General features: G+C 37.7%; 1 protein-coding gene across 2 annotated transcripts in view; it reads right to left on the minus strand.

The window, feature by feature from the left end:
- Nucleotides 1-14,544, minus strand: part of AGMO (alkylglycerol monooxygenase) — a 199,047-nt gene extending 184,503 nt beyond the window's left edge. Inside the window, exons 1-2 of one of the 2 annotated variants that reach the window (XM_066991780.1) lie at nt 14,348-14,544; nt 8,669-8,799 (exon numbers count right to left, since the gene is read on the minus strand). In XM_066991780.1, the coding sequence (XP_066847881.1) occupies nt 8,669-8,799; nt 14,348-14,476 (260 nt within the window). In that variant the 5' untranslated portion in view covers nt 14,477-14,544. The remainder of the gene's footprint in view (nt 1-8,668; nt 8,800-14,347) is intronic. The other variant, XM_048068248.2, reaches the window with a different exon arrangement.
- Between the last annotated feature and the right edge of the window lie 10,377 nt (nt 14,545-24,921).

Here is a 24,921-nt window from a genome sequence, read left to right on the forward strand (position 1 = left end):
CTAGTCACAATTGAAATAAACATTTTGATAACAAGAATTCAGTAAAGAGCAGAAGGGGGAAGGAGGTAGAGGAGCCTTGAGAAAACGTCCATTTGCAAAACAAAGCAAACCTTCCTGCAACTGAAATCCCCTTTTATTTCCTGTACAGGTGCCAGGTCTTGAACAGACACCCAATTTATTACTTTGTCAGCTGACTTATTAGGGTTGACACAAATCGAGCTGAAATACGCCTGACATACTGCAGTCAAGGCTTTTTTCACGCTTTAGCACAAAGCCAAACTTTCCACAAGGTGGAGGGAAGGGGAGAGAGAGCTGTGGGAGTTCTATTCCCTGTTTTCTATCATCAAGATGAATATGATCCTCTCCCATTCTTAATATGCAAAACCAGTCATGAAATAACCCAAGGCTAAAAAATAATTCACCAAAATGATACAGCTGGGAAATGATTATCAAGCTCTGGAAAGCCCTTGATTACAGGAAATAGCACCTACATTTTGAGAAAATATTCCCACCAGACACAAAAGCTGAATCAAAGCCTCTCCTCTTCCTCAGTATGGCTTTCTTCTCTGGCATTTTAGTCTAAATAATGCTGTTCCCACTTCTCCTCAAGAAGAAAAAAAAAAAAAACTATCAATGCAAAAAGAAATAAAATAGAGGTGAGTTTGGTATCCCTAGCTGTATTAGGTGCAGTATTACATAAGATTTCATCTGACAGAGCTGACCTTTTCTTCACCAGACCTGTTCCAGCAATCAATTAAAAATCTGATATTAAATCCTTAAATATTTTCATGAGAAGGTCCACTCACTTTAGTAATAAAACCCATAATAATACCTCTTGCCCTAAGTTTATATGTACTCCTTTGTTAAATTTAATTACAAATTATCTTTAAAAGATTTCAAATACTAGTTTAAATCCTTCAGTACAGCTGAGTTTCTGTCATTGTAGCTTACTCTTCTACCTTTATAAGAATGGAAGTTTCATTTCTTTAGACCTATTTATACCTTCCCAGCACACTGAGCAGCAAATTGTGTTCTAGTAAATTCAGGATGTGCAATCTTGGGCGATTCTAGAACATTCTGTGAGGGAACAGACCTGACTTTTTAATTTGTTTAAATAACAACATACAAGTGTAATACAAATGCTTACTTAGTACATTTTTTCAATAAAGGATCTGATTTTGATCTGTCTTACAGAATAGTGACTGTTCCACTGAAATCAGCAAATTTGCATTAAGGTTTGAGTTAGATTAGTAGAAAGCTTATTATATTCTCAAAGGTCATGTATAAGCAGAAGTTATGAGGAGAGGGAAAGGGTTATTCAATTCAACCCTATTTTGTTCTAAAATTATCTAGAACAAAGGAAGTGATAACAGATGACTGTTCCAATAGTCTGTAAAAATATAGTGAAATAGCTTCAGTGACACATCATAGCACATTAAATGATGAAATCAGAAGAAATATTTGTGTGAGATATTCCAGTGATCAACTTTTGTAATACTTCTAAACTTCTATAGCCATAGTTTGCCTTTGTCCATGATATGTGCAGTGGTGCAAGTCTGTTATTTTCAGTTCTGTAACACTGATTTACAGAATCATAAAGAGAGATTTTTCCCTGATTTCCATAACTTCAAAGTGTTGTCCCAGCAAACTATATTGGCCAGCTTTAAAAAATGCTACCCCTGTGCTCCATCTAGTGGAATCCTGATTTAAACTTAATATATCTTTTAGCAGATAAGTACTTTAGTCAGAAGAGTACTCTAGACAGTTTAGAGTTAGAGGGCTTAAAAAAAAAAAAATCATCAGTTTTCATGCATTTATGTTAGTGAAAAATACAGAAATACAGAATAAAATACATGCAACATTTAATGGGTTTGGGAAATTGGTATATTTTGTGAGCTTCTGATTATGGAACTTAATTAATAACATATTTTTAATAAGGGTAAACTCAGTTAACAGTCTGTACTTTCACATAAGAGCACAAATGTATCTGAGAACAAATGTTAACAGCTTGTTTCTGTTTCTAGAGACACAGCAGGTGTGAAACTGGGCTCTGAGAGATTCACAAATTCGCTGAGACATTTACTGGGTCCAGCGTCTAGAAAATAAGTAACGATGCAACACTGAAGATGTAGATAAATATGAATTCTGCAAACAGCTGTCTCAATGTAAGAACCTAAAAGAGTAATTGGCTTTCTGACAGGCTTGTGTGAAACATGGAAAGCTCTTGAACATTATAGTAGGGACTACCAGTTGTTTCAGACAATTAGTTTGAGGACATCCTGGCTCTCCCAAGTCTGTCTCCTAAATTCTTCTCTCTAATGTTTGGTAGCTTATACGTCATTTCATTAGAAACTCCAGAGTTCTAAATTCTGGCTCAGAGCTTTCTTTAGTCATCACCAAAAAGTAGCACAGTACACACGCCAGGCTGTCCACAGCTGCTAGTTGGTACTCCTGTGTTGTGCCAGCAACGCTGCTCACACAGGTGCTCTCCAGCATGTTTCAAACAAAATGAACCAAGTCTGCAAAGTTCTGCATTTTAAACCCTTGAAGGTAACGCTGCTGATATGGCCAGGGGAGGACTCACCACTGACAAGAGGTGAGAGATAGTAACAGCGGAGCGGGGAGGTGGCAATGAGCAGGCAGGAAGCTTTAACATCTTTTATGGGCACAGCTAGATTTGACTTTGTCCAAAGCCACAGCGTAGCTTATACTAAATTTATAAAGCTGTGTTAAATTGATTCACCAAGATGATAGCATTAAGCAAGATGATAGGATTAATTAACCTAGCCTTTACTGATTTGGTCCCACTCAATTCACTGATGATGAAACAGCTTAACAAAAAAGGGAATTAGACCAAAGATCGTTCATGCAGACAGTCCCTGTCACAAGCTTGACTAAATTAAGTTAGAGAATTCCTTTCCAGAGTCAGGTTTGCCTGCTGAAAGCACTGCCAGCTCCAGTGCACAGCACTACCCGCTTTCTGAAGCTGTTTATCCTACTCTGACTGCTTTGCCTACGGAGAATTAGTGACTTATTTCTAAACCTGTTCTTCTGACAGAGCTGTGAGGGCTGTGACCTTTGTCAAAATGTGGAAACAATTAGCAGAGTATATTGGACAGTGCAGTCAGGAGGATATTCTTATGAAATATATAACTACAAAACACTATTTGAAGAGTGGGAGGAATGGGGTGGTGAGTAGATTCTGTCTCTTCATGCTTGTTACCTATTAAAATACTATTTTATGGAAACATCTAATGACAGGTAGTGTCTAAATTGCCATAACTAGCTGCTACAGGCATGCTGGTGTCTGCAGTTTCAGTGGAGCCTAAGCCAGCCTAGCTGCTGGCAGCCAGTCTCATTTGCCTGCCTGTCTCTGCCTTACGCAAAATCCTTATTGCTCCTACATTGAACTGAAATAGCACCGTACTGAACTGAACCTTAGCACAGGATCAGATGAACACCTGAACCAGCACAAGATAAAGGAATGACTATGTAAATGAGCATAGGAAGGACAGAAGTGCAGTAGCTAGAAGTTCAGTTGGTGTAGGGGCACAGCAGCCTTACTTGCAATTTAACCAGGTTAAGTGATTACCTTTCCAGTTTGGCCCCATCTGCTCATCACTGCCCAAAGGCTGGTGGTTACCAGCCATCAGACCTGCCAGCATAATTGCATGCATAGCTGCTCCCTGACCCGGCTCTGTCAAAATGAATGCAGCTGAGCTTAAACACCTCTTTTATAGTTCTTGGGGGGCTTTTGTTTCTGCTTTTAGCTGGATCACTTTGTCAGGACCAGGTTAGGGAGCAATTAAATGTGCAGTTATGTTGGCAGATCTGAGGGGGCAGCTGGATCAGAAGCAACACATCTGACCATGCTCTAAGTAAACATCTGTCCAAAGCTTTAGTCAAGCAGATGTGGAGAGAAAAAATTAGCTAACAAGTCTTGAAGTGAAAATATAATTTACAAGACACTGCATGTATCAAATTTTCTTCTAAGAGATGCAGTCACTAATTTATGAGCTTATAATTTTCTGCATTCATAAGTGTACTGAAGTACTAGTAGGTACATCAGGAAGCCAGGGCATACTTTAAATGGATGCATCCATGAAGGTGAGTATTTTGTTTTGTCAAGGACAACGCTAGTTCCATGGGGTTGTGAACAGCTTGCACCAACTTGAAACAAATGCATTTTAATCAGTTCTGCACACTGCTACTATTAAGGACTGAAAGCTTCTGTTTTCAGACTGCGATTTTACATACATTTTATGTGGATAACTCAGTAATACTACAAAAAAAAAAAAAAGCTGAGTACTTGTTATCCTGCACCCCTGACTGCTTTTTTTCCATGCTCATTTTTTGTTTTGGTACAAGATTTTGTGAACCATGGTAAGAGCTGATCCAGGTTAGTATGATGGGGGGAGGGAGGAGGGTGTGGTGGTGCTGGATGTGTTTCCTGGGCCACTTCACTACAGCGTAACGCAAATGCTGATGCCAGCAAAAGGGGAGAGAAAGATCAGAGGCAAGAATATGCAAACAGAAGTACAAATCAGGAAAGGGTCTTTCATTTGGCCGCAGTGTTGGCCTAATATGCACGTGAAACTGCTTCTTCAGTATTTCTTCTGCAGAAAAATTATTTAAAATCCAGATCACATACAGAATTGAACCGTACTGGTTTACAGGAGAAACAAACTCTATACTCCTTTGATTCAGTTATTGCTGATGAGCAATTTTGAGGTGCATAATAGCATGAACTATCGAAAACATTTTCTCATTCCTTTCTGATGCTCAACACCACTTTGGAGAACTTCAGCCTCCCGTGTTTCACAAAGCCAAACATTTAATATATAAAAATTTTAATGTTCACTTTAGAAATGGGAAAGTTCATTGCAGATTTGTTGACAAAACTGTTAGACATATATATACACTTTATAAACTCACACACACTGTGTGACTGTGTTGCAGAGCTGAACACTAAAAACTGGCAATTGAGCATGACCATAAAAAATGGAGACTTTCCCAACTAGTTTGAAAATGTACCTACCTCAGTTATCCCCCAAACACTTTTTGATTTGATTTATGTTCTGCTGCTTTGAAAGAAGAAATGGGCCAATATGAAATAATGCACATACTTGTATAGTGGATATTTATACCCAAAATAAACTTTCTCTTGGGAGAATATTTTTAAAACAGCATTTCAAGTCTCCTGGCAATGGTTTGTTAGAGAAGTTTGTTATTTATTTAGAATAAAAGTTCTCAGAAATTTTTTAACCACCAACATTTAAGATGCAGGGAGTAAGGTTAGTAATTCAAACGTGTCCCTTTCCTCCGAACTACTTTTCATTGCATATAACATTTAGCATTCACACATGCAGAGGAATGTACAGTATGTGTTAAGGCAAAGAAAATTATATTTTAGAAACGTATGTGCTGTTTTATAAGAAGTAATATGTACACACAAAACAATTCTACTTTCTATATGCTGTTGAGTCTAATAAGCCTAAAAACAAACCACATTGCCTTTTCTGATTAGACTTTTCCTCTTGCACCTACATTTTTAATATCTGGCATAGGAATATCAACAATTTATGATTTGCATTTTCTCCAACAATGAAGTAAGAAACACTGAATAAATATTGTTTTCCCTCAAGAGATGCAGCACTTGTTATACAGACTGTGAAATGGAAAAACATACTCGGAGGCTGAATAATTTTTCCATACAATGTAAAGACCTCATTGCAATGATGCATCTGAAGCTTCATTCTAACTAATAGACTGAAGCCCGCCATTTTAGATTCAACCACAGATTTTTTAAGGAAGTGGCAAACCATTGCTGCTAGTTGAGAAAATGAAAATTAGTCCCTGGGAGAGGATACAATCAATGGTGTGTTAATCTAACCTTCAGCTGTTAATGATTTGCACTACTATTTCCCCTGATGCTGTGGGTTCTGCTGAAATATTGTTTTAGCAGTTTCTGTCAGCTTTCCCTACCCTTTTTTCTGCCTGAAAGGGAAAGACTGAAGTGAAAGTCTTAGCAATGGATTGTGTGTGCATTTTTTTTATTTTTTTTTTCTGACCCATTTCTTTCACACCATGGAAGCAGAAGACAGAAGGGTAAACTGTTTCTTTCTTTCACATTCAGTAAGAAATTTCAAAGCTTTGTAAAAGCTTTTTTTGTTGGTTTTATTTATTTTTTTTTTTTTTTTGGATAGAACTGCTGAGAAGGGTCTTGTGTTTCCAGCCAGGAGAGCAGTACAAGTGACCTGGTAGAGACTTCTTGTGCTGGTGTATCAATGAATAAGTGTACTGATGCTGCCGATTTGCCTGATCCTACCAAGTTTATGTCCTTAAGGATCATTTAGTTCACTCACTCAAGATAACTTTGCAAAATAATTCTTATCCAAAAGAAAACTGCCTAGCCTACAAGCCAAATTCTGCAGCAGAGTACTGAGTGCCAAAATAATAAAAGTACTCAGCACCTTGCTAAGCTGCGTTCCACACATGCAACATTAGTTTTCTTAACAAGCATTTGTTCCAGGAATGAGTGCCTCTGAAGCATTTTAGTATTCTTAAAATACAGCCAAAAGACCTCACAAAACCATTCAGACTTCCATCACACAAATCTCAGTCCCCCTAACTTCATTAGTCCTGAATATTTTAGATAAGAAAAATAAGCATTCAGCATGGTAAATCTGAAGTATGAGACTGTCTAGAAAAATTGTGTAATTTGAAGAAATTATATTTGAATGATTTCAGTTTTAGCTGCATGAAAACTAGAGTAAACTTTCTTTAGTGGTGTGTTTCAGTGCATACAAGTCTAATACTTTATATAGTTTATTATGGCTTAAAATATAACACAAAATTGAATGTTTCTCCTTCAAGATCATGTTCACAGATCTTATTAAACGTGTACAAAATAGTTTGAGTATAGATTGCTCACTAGTTGCAAAAAGTAGCTTCATGCAACTCTCCATTTAGATATTACTTTGAATATTTCTCATGCTGAAAGTTCTTCTGTCTTATTTCAAGATATATAAGGAGTTTGGGAGAGTGTCTCTAAATGACATTATTTATCTACCAAACTCCCTAAATGACTTCATTCATGACAGTTACTAGTGAAAACTAAGATGATCGATCACAAGTTGTCTTTGTACTTAAATTAAAGGTATATAGATCTTATCAAAACTTTTCCTTTATTACAAAGTTTTTTTTAAATGTACAAATTCAAACATCAATAGACTACAAATTGGGTGATTTACATATTTCAGAATTTAAGTGTGAAGAAAATGGACGCTACTTGACAGTATAGATAATTTTTTGTTTCTGTGCTCTTTTAATGTATTTTAGCAATACCTTGGTTTGTAAAATTTGCAATGACAAAAACTAGGGATCTGTAAGTATCAAAGACATCATTGCACTGATTCAAAATATTCAGGATGATCAAATGCATTACCCATATATTTCTGTGTGGCCAAGTATAAGAACGTATTGCCTACGAATGAGGAATGCAAGCCACAATCTAAAAAATATATATATATTTTGGGATGAAAGATGGCTCAGAGGACTAACATGGACCTGTGATATATAAAGGGAGGAACAACAAGTAGAAATAGAGAACAAATGACTTCATTACTTGGCACTGATGTAGCAATTTCTGAAATATGGAGTGCACTTGAGACATCAACATTAAGAAGGCTGAAAAACTGTAGAGGATTCAGAAAAGAACTGTGGGAATAATTGAAAGACTTGAAAATATACTGTATAGTCAAATTCAAATAATTGAAACTTTTCTTCATGTAATGAATAGATTATATGCAACAATGATAATCTGTAAATTCATACATGGGGAATAGAAACTGAATCCCTTTCTAACAGAAAAGATGTAATAAAATCTATCATCTGGAAGCTCATATTATGAAAAGGCAGATCCAAGACACAATACTCCTTAGAAGCATTTAGAGCTTCTGAAAAGCACTTAGATCATTTTATATAAAGAATTTTCTGGATTCCCTACTATTAAATATTTATTAGTCCATAATGTATATTTCTTTAAAACACAACTCCATTCACCATGAAGTAATTCAGGTTAATCTTATGACCTCTGTGCAGGAGAGAAAGAACAGATGATCACGTTTGCAACATTTCTATCAAGCATTAAAACCTCTGAGAAATCCACTGAACTCAAACAAGATCATGACTGAATTCAAAGAGCTTTGAATCATGTGTTTATTCACATTTCTATCTGGTTATATGCATGCAATTTTACTTTAAAGGCTAATGAATATAAAGGACTTCTTTTTCTCTCCTTTCTGCAGGTTAATAAAAAACCTCTGATTTTAACATAATCTAACCTAAGACACAGTTAAGTTAACTGAAGTCCCAGAAACAGCTAAAGGTGACAGCCAAGATGAATGAATATGGATGAATATGGATGAATATAATTGGAACAGGAAAATATCCTGCAAGTATCATATTTAGTCTTACAGATTAGAAAGACATTCATGCTCTTTATGCAACTTCATTTTAGCAAAGTAAAATCTAGATGCTTTATTTAATCACTTTGGGTTAGCAATAACAATTTCAATATTTTAACAATATCAATACATAAAATTCTCTCTTCTTCCTTCTCAGTGACTAACAAACAACCTTAAGCTAATATAACACACAGACTTACTCTGGCAGTCGAGACAGGATACCTAAAGAAAGAGAACTTATGCCATCATTGATTCGACCTGACAGCTTACGCTTCTGAACCCAGCTGACAGCAAACTCCAACACAATAAAAGCAATGAAGAATGGAATACTCTGAAAAAGAAATGGGAGAAAAGCAGTCACAACACAAGTAGGATTAGATCTGCCTTTTCAGTTTCCTTTAGGAAGAAATTCTTTACTGTGAGGCTGGTGAGGCACTGAAACAGTTTGCCCAGAGATGTGGATTCCCCATCCCTGCAAGTGTTCAAGTCCAGGTTGGATGGGGCTTTGGGAAACCTGATTTAGTGATCTAGTGGAATGTGTCCCTGACCCTGGCAGGGAGATTGGACCTAGATAATCTTTAAGGTCCATCCAAACATATGATTCAAAGAGCAGCTTATGCAGCCAGATACTTCTCAGGTTGACTTGCATCTTTCTAGCTATTATTGCGCCCTGATAAATAAAGTAAAGCTCTTCATGGACCCTATAAACAAGAACAACCAAGGCTGCCAAGGAATAGATACCACCAGAATAAATCCAATGCACTAACTTCATCCCGTATTACTTTCTATCGTCTGCACATAAATTATTAAATGGCATCAAAACAAAACACAAAAGCCTTTCCAAACTCATTTCTTATATTCAAATAAATGAGTGAAAGCATCAACATTTGTGGACTCCTCTAACCCCAAGGTAAAATAGAATCTGCTTTCAATTTGATATGTAAACAGTACTTGAAAGTGTTCAGCCACTGAATTTGGCATCCAACAATATTATCTGAAAGATATATTAGAGTTACTTTCTGCTTAACATATCTGTTGCCATGCTTTTTGCTGCTGATAGCAACAGCTCTTCCATATGTATTTTAAGTAGAGAACCCATGAATTATGTGAAATAACTATGAAACAAAGTTCAATGTGGGCCATAACACCTATATTCTTTCCAGATCAAGTAGCAACGGTGCTCCTTTTTTTTTCTTTCGGGTTGTACTAGCTGTCAAATCATTTACTGCCTTTCTGAAGAAAACTATAATGCTGTGCAAGACAAACATTTTTCACTCACAACGCTGCTCCAGTCTAGGATTCAGCTCACACTGTATATCCTGAGTCCCAGATCAATGGACAAGTTGAAAATGCCCAAGAACAGCACCCATTAGAGAATGATATGGATGTGACCAGTGGGGTGGGACTGGCAAAAATTATTGTGAAAACACCATGTTTCATCAGATTGATTGCTACAGCTGTTCTCAAATTTTCATCAGCATCAGCAGGGGGGAAGGGAGGTAGGTGGGGAGGGTAAGATTGAACAGTAGTAGTTGGCAGAGCATTTATTTAATTATTTATTTATTGATGTTGGAGTCCTAATAGTCCCTGCAGTTCATGGGAGGAAAAACTGATGAGGCAGTGACAGCACATCAGACACCAAGACCACCACCAGAAGGCCTGCAGCAAGGAATATAGGAAGTAGCTATTTTATTTGCATCAGATCTTTGTGTACTTGAATGTTCCTTAAACCACCTCCCTTGGTCTGCAAAAAAAGTTAGGTGACCTTGGAGAAGTTCAGACAACTCATTTTTGCTGGTACTAAGGCATAATATTCACACTGCGTTTTTTAAGGGATAGAGAAGTGCAAGACCTCTGAGACTTTATCCACTCACCAATATGGGAGACATCACACTGCTAGACTGGTCCCTGTCCCCCTTAGTCTTTTTTCGCTGTCCCATTCAAGTCACTGCAAACATATAGATCCACATACTGATACCTTCCACACTGCACTATATGAGAGAGGTTGCTTCTGCCTATACATTTTTTAATGGAAGAACCATGTTGCTTCTGCAAATGCCATTGCATTTTGGAGGGTGCTCATTTCTGTTGCCAAGTGAGATGTGATCCGGGAATTCCTACCAAGCTGGGACACCAAAGAGACTAAGATGGATATAGACCAGATTGCTCAGTCGAAGAAGAATGGGATGATTCAAACCATGCAAGCAGAGAGAGATTTATAACGTCTAGGAAATGTGAAAGTTCATAAACTGCAGCAGCTCAGGGTTAGGTTACAATAACAGATGAACAGAGATTAATATCAACATGGCACTTTTTAATTTAGATGCCTAGCTTGCACTTTAACAGTGCTTTAAGTATCTAAAGGCCTGTTTGGGATACACACTAGCTGATGATAGAAAACATTTCGAAAACAAAGCTTATGGATAAATCCTAAACAGTACCCAGCAAATCCAGTGTGGTAAATCTTTGTACATTTGAAATCAGTAAAAAAATACACTCTATTAGAGGTCATTGAAGCATCCTAGAAAAAATATAAATGTTCCTTGTTTTGCTGTAACTGCTTAATTTCTAAGATATTTTTTTTCTAGTTGATATAATTAAAAAAGATTCCTAAATTACTAAACAAGCCAGATGACCATGCCTGTACATCCATCAGAGATAAAAATGGTCTTACTGAGAACCACTAAGAAAGATTTTACCACAAAATTAGGAGCCAGCTTTAGCACAGACTATAGACAATTACAAAGTCATGCAATAGCAGAAGCTGCACTGGAAATTGAAAGGGCTCAGGGCAGAATAACTGGGATCTTTTATTCAAGAAATGAAAATAATGTACAGGAAATATACAATTCCTGTATACTGCATGGCAATTCACTTTACCTAGCAACTTCTGAAATAGTTAAAATACTTGGCTTTGTACTAATACAACTTCTTTCCCATTGACTTCATTAAATATTTTCTTCCCACTGTGAAGTTGTGAGACAGCCAAATATTTGACAACACTTTTTGACTCACAAATAGGGAGTGTCAGAGCAAGCAGGATAAAGAAACATTCAGACAGTCTTAACCTCCTGCCCATCAAGGAGTTTGAGAAAGGAAGGTTTTATAACATACCTCTTGGTACTTGGTATATTACTACCTCTCTTCCACACACCCACATTATGCTGTGTCCAAAGTAGATCAAAGAAATCAACTATATCAAAACTAGTATATGTTATTTCTGTGAGTATAATACCTAATAGTTATTGTCATAGATCAGGATACTATCAAGTTAGATGCCATAAAAACACTCCTTGTCCCTAACAGCTTATCATCTTGGGATGAAGTGTAAGACAGCAGAAGGATAAGAGAAATAATACAGGAAAAATGGAGGCAGTCAGTAAGGTAGACAAGTTTCAAGTAGCCTAATCATTAGGTTTTTGGTTGGTTAGTTGGTTGTTAGTCTTTTCTTTTTTTTTTTTTTTTTTTTTTGAGGTGGGGGGGACGAGAGTGCGGGGTAGTAGTTAAAATGACAATTAAGATGTTTAAGGAACATGAGGGGGATAGGTAGCTCCTACATATCCAGGAAAAGTTTTCAAGTATTGTCCCTGAAAACAAAGTGGCACAAAATTAAGCAACAGCCACTGTTGACCTCATGGGTCAGAGATGGAAGATGGCCCCTTTCCATATCTTCTGATCTACAAATGTTTTACTCTGTTACCAGCTGCTTCCTTTTCGCCCATCACCAGAAATGCCTAATGGGGATTTGCACTAGTTTTTGTGGTTTATGTGAATAACTGATCTGTAACTTGAAAGTCTTACTCTGAATGCTGAATAAGAGGATTTCCCTTACAAGTAACCAATTCTTACACAGTGCAAAGGACCATGTTAAATCAATTTCTACTTCATACAGTTGCAAAAAATAATACTAAGTTGAAAGTCAGCATAAATTCATGATTTTATTACAAGCCTTGAAACAGTTTGTTTTCTTAAAGTCCCAGGTCCTCATAACATAAGATTCTCAACTTTCACATAGAATTAAATAAGCAGGTTCTGTGCCTCATTATTTAGAAGCAAAGCCTAAAAACGTGGACTGAGTGTAAATGTGAACTTAATCTTTAGGCTCTAAAAAGCAGAGAGTAAACAGAAAAGAAAAACAGTAAGTATTAAGTTTAATGCTTCCATTTTGGGGCTTTCAGAGGAAGGAACAGTGCACTCTCTTCCTGGGACTGACTACAGTCAGTAGACTGAAAGTCTACTTTAGTCTACTAGTCTACTAAAGTAGACTGAAGTAGGCTAAAGTCTTTTCTGCACATAAATGATAATTCCAGAAGGTAACAAGAAGCAAAGTGAAATTATGTTCATGAAAACTGTACACACACACACAAAAAAAAAAAAAAGAGAACGACTCCCTCTGCCCATCTGCAGAACATCAGAGAACTACAACCAGAGAATACACTGCACAAATTAGACTAAGCTATGAGCCTAAGCTAATAGTTTAAGCTACCAGACAGCAATTATAGCAAAGTATAACTATACTGAAAAACCTTTTTAGTGTAACTTTTGCTAGGTACATATTCCCTTACAAACTTATCACAAGAGAGTTGTACAACAGCAGAAGCCTGCAGACACTTCTATAATGCAAAGAAGTACCAGGAATCCTTCTGCAGACTTTCATAGCTGTCTGCCCTATATCAACAGTCACAGGTTAGGCCAAGGTCGGAGCTGAATATTGCCCAGGTCTGCACGGGAGAAGGAAGTTCAGGGATGTTAAGGAACAGCGCTGGCAAGAAAATGAATGCTACTCAGCTGAAAATGTGGGAACAGTAAAAGGGATTGAGATAAGTACTAGACAGAGCTGGAGGAAGCAATCAGTTGACTAGGCAAAACTGTCAAGCTCTAGACAGACTTGCCTGACCATTGTGCTGTAGCTTTGTTGCAAAATGCCTCTGAGAGCAGTCCATCGACCAGACTTTGTATACACAGGTTGGATTTGCAGCAGCTGTCTGCTTACCCTATCCAAAAGGGCAATGTTTGCTGATAACCGCCATCAGTGATGGGTTGCTGAACACTGACATTCCCAGAAAGCTGCTGACACTGCTGTACCACTCTGCACAATCCATGATACCCCCATAACAGCCCAACAGCAGCTACTGCACAGCAGTTTGAAATATGTGCCAAGATATGTGCAATAGGTAGGACAGAAGGGAGCAAAGGTATCTCCTGGAAAGCGGACAAGCCAGTAGGGCAGGAGGGGAGGGAGGGATATACTGATGCCAAGGGAGTTTTCACGCCTGACCTCTGTACTCTTGCCTTGAAACTTTAGGAGTCTGCACTGTCCCAACACAAATATTTGTTCTCATTCTCTTAAACAATCTTTGTGTATTTTTTTTTCTTTTAAATAGTGATTCTAAATATATGTGTATATATATATATAATTATCATTATTATTTTTGCTTGCTTGAAGATCTGCAAGGTAGAAGCCTAGCCTGAATAGCCCAACACAGTATCATGCTTTCTGGTTTACTCAGTTCAGTTTGCTGTCATTATATCACTCAGCTCTGCCAATGTGAGCAATGTTAGCACCAACCTTCAGATGTGGGGTGCTCCTCTGAAAGCTGGTGTTGGGAGAAAGCATCCAAGCCTTCACTTAAAATACATTAATAGAATACTTGGCTACACAGCCAGCAAGCCATTAATAGAATACTTGGCTACACAGCCAGCAAGCCCAGGAGTGAAAGCAGACAGAGAAAGACAACGTACTTAATGTTATTTTAGATGTTCTCCTGCAGTCATCGCTTCCCCAAGCCTTTGAAGAGAGGCAGGCAGTGGCTGCGCGCAGGGTGGGCGGAGGGGAGGGATGGATGCTGCGAGGGGAGAGGAGAGGAAGAGGCTCTCACCTTTTCCACGTAGTCGGGCACCTCCTCCAGCGTGCGGAAGGAGCTCTCTCCGGGCGGCACCACGTAGAAAAGAGCGCGGAGCTGCTGTCCCGGCGTGGTGGCCCGGGGGCCGCCCGCTGCGCTGCCCATGGCCCCGCTGCTCTGCGCCGCGCTGCGCCCGCCCCGGCCGCCCGCTGGGCTCTGCGCGGCCTCCGCAGGTGCGCTGGGAGCGGCGCCTGCAGCGCGGAGCCACCGCGGCCGCGCCTGCTCTGGCCCCCAGCCCTCCTTTCGCTTCCCTTTGGCGCTGGGGGTCTCGCAGCCTGCTTTCGGGAAAAGCCTCTCGTTTCTCCTTCAACCGTGGTGCTATGCAGATCTTTAAATTATCACTATTATTTTTCATTGTCATCATTTTTTCAGTGGATGGCCAACTTCTCACACACTGATCTACTGCATTTTCTTTCTCACTCTCCAAAATCCCTAAACAGCAGAGCTCAAGATACCCCTTTTCAACTTTTCCACCAAAAAATATTGTTCAGTTTTTGAGCCCTGCATAAATGCAGTTTTATTTATTTATTTATTTATTTTAAATCAATATGTTAATATTTTTGAGAAACAAGGCAAGGTGTGCTCATCAGCTCCTTTGTTCAGCTGCATGGGGCAGCCAAGCACTCATCCTGTTCAATGTTTTTATTTTTTAGCTTTAAGAAGTGTTTATTGTAGCTCAATTTTTATATAGCTCAGATTAATATAACTATGTTGAAGGCAGACTCTATCAGGATTTCTTTTAGAAAGGAGTAAAAAACAGGGAAATATAAAGAAACAGTGAAAACAAATGTGTGCTAGTGTCCTGTAGAAAATGACTTACAGAAACAGGAATAAGAAGAGGCTTTGTACATTCAGTCCATCAATCCAAAACTCAGGAGAATGCATTTCCCTGTCAAATGTTTGTCAATCACCCTTGATATTATTGGCATTAGTACAAATAATAAGCTTTGTGATAAAATAGATTGGCCAGAAATAAAATAACACGATGTCCCAATGACCCCTTCCTCTCAAATGTTCGGTTCCACTTAAAGCCTTTGCAGAAGAAATGGACTGTAAATCCTGCTGTAAAAGATTTTGCAACATTTAAAATCCTTCTAGTTATTAAACTAAGAAAAACTGTCTACCTTGAAACAACCCTTATTTTTGGAAAGGAACTATAACAGGTAATGTGAGCTGAAATTTTTGATTAAGGAGAAGAAACATATGTAGAAATTGGCATTAAAATAATTAAAGCACATTTGCTGTTTGTAATCATGTTGCAATTTGAACAACAGTTGAGGTTTAGATTTAAACAATATTCTGCAGTTTGAACAACGTAACAATACAATAGTATACAAAGGTCAAATTTACTGGAAATATTTTATGTTAAGCTGAACAGAGCATGAGTATTTGAAAATGAAATATAAACTAGATTTTGGCATTCTCTTAATGTGCATTGTTTATGCTAGTACTGTAATACAGGTAAAATTGATTAACAAACTTATTAAAATTTTTAAAAGTATAGCTTAGTGTTCTCAACTCCAATGTTGATTAATGGCAATTTGTGGTTCTTATAGAACTCTGGCTATTAACATCTAAAACCTCAGTACATTGACATGAGAATTTTAAATTCACCCACCATCACACAGATCTACAGCATTCTAGTTAGATTTTCAGGGTGCTAAAAGTCCTCACAGGCAAACACACATGATAAAAAATGCTTGCCCTTTCATTTAGGTTAGCCTAGGTAATTTTACAACATTAATCTCACAGTCAGGCTGCTTGGCCTCCCCAGAACCAAGATGCTCATTTGCACCATCCCAGCAGCATGCTGAGCCACTCTTTGCTCCAGTGCTCATATTCATCTTGGTCCCCTGTCAGCTCACAGAGCTAAAGTGACCAAACCTGGTCTATTCCTCTCCCGCCGACACCCCCAAAAAAAAAAAAATGTTATCAGCATTATCTGTCTGGGGACTACTCTGAGATATGAGGAACAATTGCTAGGGCAGGGAGTCCAGGGCTACAAAAGGTGAGACATTTCAGGTAAGATGGAACCACTATTTCATATTATACCCTTCCAGGAAAGAAGATAATCCAACAGTTTTTTGGGACTCAGCACTTTCTTAAAAATTACTTTGGATCCCCATTTCAGTGTAAATTGTCACTCAGGTATCACCACACTGAAATTCGCATATTCAAAACTAAAATAAGCAATTTGGTTTGATTATACTTTACAGGGGAAGCAGATGGGTTGTGCTTTCCAGCTTCTGTGTCCAAGGAAAAATAGATGATAGCACTACAATAGCTACACCTCTAGTGAGAAGAAGAAAAATTTTAAATTCTATCTGGAACGCCTGAGTTTTAGACAGACGTCAGTAATCTGGCTGTACAAATGTAGCTGATGTTCTCTATTTAAGCTTTGAAATTTAGCATGCAGTTTCCAGTGCTCACTCTTCTCTTTATTAAGAAAGGAATGGAAAATTAAACATCCAGGAATGTTGCTTGAGTGGAAGTTCTAACCTTCTAAAAAACAATGTCTATTCAGTGACCTTGCATAATGTCTTTTTAGCAAAAGACGACTTTTTTCATTTAAATATTTCATTTAAATATATCTATATATATTTAACAGAAAAAAAATGGACGAAGAAAAAAAAGAGCATTTATTTCCCATCCTGTGCTGCCACCAGAAATGCAGAAATGATGTTCTCTCTGGAGACTAGGATTCTGCTGTTGACTAGTAGATCATTCCAGTAACTAAGGCAACAAAAGCCTCTGTTCTACTTAGAGGAAATTGGGGAGCTGGCCTAACATGATCTGTAGGTGGATCATATTTTGTTTTCTCTAAAGAACTCCATCCCACCCACTTCATGAACAGAGAACGCCCAGACACTTCCTGTTTGGGTCTCTCTGAGCACTAAGCCAGCACTAAATAATAAACTCATAAAGGGAATTAGGGCAGGTTGAAATTGGGATGGGCGATATAGTCTGCCTTGGCAATCATTCACAGCAACCTGAATCACATCCAGAACTGAGCTGGGCTTAGAGACTTCTATTTATGTAGTGATAGCTTTGAGTATAGAAACACTTTATGTAAGTATATTGTGTAGATTAAATAGGGTTTTTGTTTGTTTGTTTTCATGTATCTAAGTATTCGGAACCTTTATTCAAGCTTGGCAATGGATGTCATTAGGGGAGTGCTAGATGCAATAGTGTAATTATTATAAAACTGGTATTATGAAATACTTCAAATGTGTTTGCCAGTGATAAACCTTACATTGTATAACACCTGTTTTGATTGTTTGGGGTTCTTTATCAATTATTCAAGTTTTTGTTTCTTCACATTAAATAAACTATATATATTAATATGCAGCTCTTACTAGCAGCATAACTGATTCCAAAAGCCTGAAGACAGGGATGTGCTATATTAATCAACATCAACCATGCAATTAACTACTCACTATGAACTTCAGAGTTGTTTCCATTTCTTCTGTACAGGACTGCTAACCATAGAGCAGTGCTCAGATGTGATAATTTTCAAGTATTTGTTCAATTCACTGTGATTTGTTAGCAAAATCAATTTATTCAAAGGTTGCCAGAGAAAGTAATAGACCCTTCAGGTGATCTGCCAGAGAAACTTTCTGTGATACTGTTCTTAGAACTGCATCCTCTGTGTTTCTTTGTTATTAATACCTATTCTTGATCATATTGCAGGATTTTTTATTATTATTATTTATTTTATTTTATTTTAAACAGTGGTGTGCCTGATATCTTTTATCTTTCTCTTCTGGAAAAAATATTTTTGTTATCATTCTTAAAATTTCTTAAAATTTCTTATATTCCTTTCTCTGTTCCCTAGTATAATAATAACTGAAATAATTTGCACCTTAGACCATGGTTCCCCACTGCCAGCTGCTGACTTTCTGTTAGAAAATGGACAGCACTGCCCTTTCCCTCCCTGCTTCTAACAGGACTCCTCAACTCCTTACCTTCCCCTGGCACCAAGACTGACAGGATTTCACATGAGTTGATTTACCTCACAAACTCACATTGCAAGAAATTAAGCCAGAAAAAAAAGTAGTTTTTATACTTTACTACTGCTCTAGTGAGCTAATTGGCTCATGAGAGAGTCTAGGGAATGCAGAAGTTGGCATGAAAGCCCAGAAGACAAAGGACAGGACCACACAGCTACAAACCAGAAATGGGAGGATGAGGTGGAAACAGGACTTCTTAATTTCAGCAGCAGCAAATTATTAGATCAGATGAACAGCTCATGGAGTCACTGCCTCCTGTGCATTTGCCAAAAATATGGCTTCAGCAGGCTATCATATGTCAACATGCAACTACATCCAAACAGTTGACACTTCCTTTACATCACCACTTCAGTAACTGCCTTTTTCATAGATTTTTTTTTTTTTTTTGGAAAGCCAGTCTCTAGCAGGATGGAAGCTTTTTCTGTTATTTGCTTATTTGCATAACTATATATGTTATATGCTATGGTTTATGGATGGGTTTTGGCTGGATAGGAAAGAAAAATATTCCCTGTTACCCCATATTGTAGCTCTACATGTGAGTAGGGTAGGGAGCATCCATAGGGAAGGAGAGGAAGATGATCTCCATGGGATTGACAAGGGGCAGCCATGCTGCAAAGAAACTGGAAGTGTATAGTTCAAGAGGTATAGAAGATGGAAGATGAGAAAGTAGTGGTCTGATTAAGGCAGGAACACAACACTGCCCCAGAGTTGCAGGAGGAAGGCTCTCCTGGAGACCAGAGCTTTGCAGAACTTGTTGCAACGCAGAAAGCCAGCTGAGGCTGAAAGATGAAAAATACAGGATCTGAAGGTAGTGGCCCACCCTATTAGGACACAGTGAGCAGCAGGGGAATTGGCATTTGTGCTCTGAATTTCTATTAGTCTTCAATCAGAAAAGAAAAAACTCAGTTTTCAGTTTTTCAGAAATACAGAAGTATTTCAAAAGTTGTTTTGTTTTAGTTTCTATTCTAAAAAAAAAAAAAAGGAGAGAGAAAAAAACCTCTTTGGTGTGGTGGCTATTCTGACTGCAAGGAAGATGGGGAGGGAGGTTCATCCCAAAGTTCTGACTGATTTTTGGGAGCCAACCACAAGCAGAAAGCCCTCTAATATGTTTGCATGTTAGCCTTCTTGAACAGTGCTGTAATGGCAAGAAGTTCCCAAGAGAGCCTAAGCAGTGGTTTCAGCCCTCCCCCACTTCCAGCTGCACACTGTGCACTCTCACTGCTTTCCTTGTGTAAGCTGGGGTGGTCACTAGAACTGAACTGAGCCATTTTAACAAGCTCCATCAGCAGAAAAGTTAGCCCAACAAAACAAAAAGCTAAAAATGTCCTAAGTTGTTCTGGACTGAAGTCAAGAGACATTCACATGGAAAGGATGATCAGGAAAACATGGCAGTCAAGGCTTTACCCTGATTAGGAAAGCTTGGGAACTTCCGAGAATCAAGCTGATCTTGGTGTCTCGTCTAAATTCTGTAGAAAGATTTTTCAATAAACAGGCATGTGGCCTGACTAAATGATTGTTCATCCTGTCCACATGCCTCAGTTCCTGAGCTGTTGGGCTGCACATCTGTCCATGGGTGTGCTCCTAGGCTGCCCTGTCCATCAGGTGTTCAGCTACCAATTTGCATAACTGGTGAACTCTTAATTAGGTCAGTAATTGGCATTCCCCAAAACTGACTTCTTTGACTGCTTATCTCTGTGCAAACTAAAGTAGCTCCAACAAGTTGCTTTAAGCCATAATACTGCTTTTAAGTCCCACATCATCTGACTTGCCTATGCCCAGTTCTGATGCAGACACAGCTGCCTAGTGAGTCAGAAAGCAGTCATCAGGGTACTCAGTCTGAAAAACAAGGCAGGAGTTTATTTTAAAGGTTTTTATTTTATTTTTTCTCCCCTGGCATTTTCTTGTCTTGAAATACTTTAACCTTTTGTTCCCACTGAGGAGAAACGTGTTTTGTTTTTTTGGTGGGAGAGGGGATGGGATGGGAGTTACTGGAAAAATAAATTCCATCTTCAAGGCAGGCCTATCAAGTAACTTTAGAACAGCCTGCCCACCTGTTGTGGGTGTTTCCAAATTTTATTTGGCATGCTTTGCTGTGCAACTTCTTGCACTTTTATTACTGAAAATCTTATTCTAGTTTAGTTTATTAGGAACACCAACATTCAAGATGCTACACAGTACATCAGCTTATATAGAACACAAACTCAGATTCTGGGTAGATATCTTGAACATCAAGATCATTTGATCAGACATGTTGCAACTTATTTAGTAGGTCTTTACATTATGTGACCAGTGATTATAAATGATTATTTGTTATAACCAGAATAGTCTCTTTCATGTATTTAAATTAGGAGCGTATGGGTATCCACACCAGGCGGATCTGAAATTATGAAACATCTCAACACATGAGTTATAGCACACACTAACACTTTGCTGCTTGTGTGTGGGCAGAAATCATTTTGGTCATTCTCGAGTGGAAGCATGCGAAATGCCACCATTCAAACAAGACTAGCCAAAATACTGACATTTTTAGCATAAGGAACAGTCCTAGAGAATTACAAAGATTATGCACATATAATCTTTGAATTTCAGCAGAAGGATCATTGTCATAAATGACACTGGACAACTTTTCAAAGATACGTTATGGTACCAACAGAAGATGTACTTAATAAGAAAATCACGGTAAAATTCTGAAGTTTGAGATGTTCAAGTACCGTTTGGCCTTAAATCAACATTTTTTCTTTATTGTAAGAAACGGCATAATTTCTTTTCCTGAGGATAATCACATAGTTTCTGTTCCTTTCTAGCCTGAAAATACCTAGTTCTGGAGGGAGAGATTCTTTTCTGTGGATGAATTCTTTAAATAAGCTACAGTGAGTTATAAATGCTGACTGCAGTTAAAGAGTTTCAACAAAGTAAATACTAAACTGCTTAGCTATCAAATGGACTAGAATACCTTTAGAAAGATGGAAATCCCTTTTTATTTTCTTCTAGTAAAGTTGCCTCTTGCATGAAGCCTCCAGTGACAGCAAGCCTGGTGGGAGATGGGCACCCTAGTGCCCCCCACAGAAGGGAATGCGCAGCCACTGTCTCCTACCACTCTAGGACTAATGCTCAGCTCTGGCTCACCTTCCTTCATGCTCTCCCATGGCAGAGATTTTTCTCTTGCCTTGGCTTTGAGAAACTGCATAAATACAATAAATTTAGATCTGGTGGCAAAGAGGAGCCTCTCTCCTATTGCCCAAAACCACAAGCTTCCAGGCTCCATCCATGGAATCCACCACCCATCCAGCCACTCACTCACACTCCTTCCTTACATAGAGAACACAGCTGTTTCTCAAAATGCTCTGGGGTCCCTGTCCATCACCTCTTGTCATCTTTGATGCTACACAGTCATAATCTTCCTCCCACTGCTCCTTTACCCAGTGCTGAGGTGACTCTGCCAAAGATCACCTCTGAGGATGAGGCCACCCCCAGAATGAAGCACCAAATATTCCCCACAACCCAAACAAACGTGGACATTGTTTATCTGCTCCAATATTTACAATGCACTGCCAGTAATTTATCTGTCGTGCACTGGGGACCTAGCCCTACAATGCTGTGCAATACCTGGAACATTTCCAGTGTGATCTTCATAACCAAACTGACAGTAAAAGCTGAAATTTGGACTGATGAAGCATTAAAACTGGAACAATAAATAATAATAATTTTAAAAAAAAACTGCAAAAAAATGCAGAGCGAAAATAGTGCCACCAAAATACATAAATAAATAAGTAGATAAATAAATAAATCAACCAAGCAAGCAAAACTGTATAGAATCCCCACTTCTCTAGACAATTGGATATTTAAAGCAGAAATTTAGATAAAAGTCTCCAGACAAAATAGCATATGATAAGGTTAATTAAAGATTACCGTAACGGATAAGCACTGGAACTGTCTGTTAAAGTTTTTAATCTCTTAATGTTTTTTTCATTTTGCAAGCTTGAAGCTCATTTCATGCCCTAGAATTTTTAATATGTTATGAAATGCAACAATAATTCTAAAAGTCATTTGATAAAATATTGGAACATGATCAATCAAGTTACAAATAATATATTAATATACGACACATTTTACCATAGGAAAGGAGCTTTTTTTTTTTTCTTTTTTGTCCTCTTTTTATATCATGAATACAAATGAAAATATAAATAGAAATTTAATTTATTCATACACTTTAGGGGAAAAAAAGACTATTCACTACAATATTCACTTATGAAATGCCTATTTTTTTCTCCTTCATACTAGTTCCAAAATTTAGGTCGCCATATATTCATGAATGTTTCTAATCTCTTTTTATGTTCAGGGAATGAAATAGGCTTCAAATTAGTATGTCATAAGTATGGAATGTATTCCCTGATATTTGGTTGTGGGGAATCCTTCCAGTGTTACAGAGTGACTTATACAGCAGCTGTGATCAAGATGTCTGTAAGTTTTTCTTTTCTGTGCTGTTTACCTGTTCAGAAACTCTTACTGGTTTAACATCTGAGCCAAAAAACAATCAAAATAGTAAGATTTGTATGTGTAGTGTTTGGGGGGGTGATGAGTGTCTTGTGGGGGTTTTGTGGCAATTTTTCAAGATTCTGGGAGACAAAATAGTGGAAAATTAAAAAAAAAAAAAAGATTTGCAAGAGTCCAGATGCAACTATCTGGGTCAGTTCTGTCTACTTAGGATAGGTTTGCAATGAATCAACACCATAATTTTGACATGAATCATCTCTCTAGTTTTTAAGAGACTGATGAGCTACCTCATCAGTGCTGCTCATTCTTAAAAGATTACAAAATGTAGCACAATCTGCATAAATCATCTGAATAAAGCAATATAAGTTATAAAATGCATTATTTTGTATTTATCAATTAAAAAAAAAAAATTGCATTGAATTTACAGCTCTCTGTAGTGAGTTGTAAATTGGTGAAGTTGAACCATGGTTCAACCAGGTGAACCATGGTTCTCAATCAGTAAAGCTGCTGCTGACTTGTTTGAGCCATTTCTGTGACATTGCTAGTCCTTTGTTATGGACCACAGAGAGGCAAAACTTTGGATTTGGAAAACAGTGACAGGAAGAGATGGGATGGGAAGTGGGTAAACCAAGAATAAACACCAACTTTCCTCCACCAACTTTTCAGAATTCAAAGAATGTTAATACTAAAACCAGGATCTCTTTGAGACATTTCACTGAATATGGGTATACCTTTGGAGTCCAGGTGTTGTCACAAAGCTGAAGGAATATGCAATGTGTCTCCAGTTCAGCTCTCAGTATTTTTTAAGCTTTTTTACCTTTCAACCTGAGGAAACACTGACTCATACCGTAATGTAGTGAGGAAGGAAAATTGTCAATGAAATGCTTCTTAGAGGATTCTTTTCCTTTTCTTTTTTTCTTTTTTTTTTTTTTTCCCTCTGCTAGAAACTAGATGTAGTGATCACATACAGATCTGTATTTACTTCAGTGCTACATTACTGTAACTGAAATTAGAATCTGGACTGAGATATTTGGTCTGTAGTTCTGAACTAGTAGGTATGCAAATAGGGTGTAAAATGTTGATATCTGTCATATCCAATAGTTCTGCTCCAGTGAAGCACATTCCTACATTAATTCCCTCCACAGACATCTTGTGTTGCTGACATTATCCTACTAAAAATGTCTTGGACCTTATGCCAACTGGCGTTACAGAAGCTAACATTTTGTTTGCCCAGATGAAGAGGGGAGCACTCACTACATTATTTTCCTTGGCTATTTTGGGCAACAATTCTCTTAATTGTTCCATTGCTCATGTAAGTAATTGACCTAGTTTTGTTTTTCTGAATCACACCTATGTGAGATACCAAAGTTACTGCAACAGAGTGAAAACAACACCAAATTTTATCAATTTCCTCATTTAAACGAGAAACAAAATGTGAAAGTGGCATCCTACTTTAAAACACTCTTAATATTTGTTCATAAGTTTCAATTTTGCTTTGTAAATGTTTTCTTCTGTTGATGATGAATTCACTTTGCAACCTGATTTACAGTGAAAACTAATTTAAAATACCAAAACTGTCCACAGAACAAGAACAGTATTTTTCAAAAAGCTCAAAGATTGAGTACTCTATGATCGATCTTATGTATGTCATAGGTGAAACAGATATGAGCTATAAAGAGTTCTGGTGAATCCGGTTAATTAAATCCAGGGGAACAATTTCATTTATCTCAGATATATCACTAAGCCTTCACCTGATTTTTGTAATTCACAAACACACACAAAAAAATATTCTGTAATTTCCTTAAAAATAAGAATGCCTTATTGTCTTGAGCATCACAGCCTCACTTGTAAAATGAAATATCATGTTTTATGCCAGATTAGGACATGTTTGTACTTGAATTGGAGAAGATCAAGGTGGCAACTGAGGTGATTTTTTTTTCCATTGTCATCCTTTCTTTTCATTCAAGATAGATATAATACACAGGCATGATTTTATTGATGATACTCTGGGGAGTTTGCCATTGCTCTGTTGATATGTGAAACATA

Source organism: Anser cygnoides, chromosome 2, assembly GCF_040182565.1.
Source record: "Anser cygnoides isolate HZ-2024a breed goose chromosome 2, Taihu_goose_T2T_genome, whole genome shotgun sequence".
Taxonomy (NCBI): Eukaryota; Metazoa; Chordata; class Aves; order Anseriformes; family Anatidae; genus Anser; species Anser cygnoides.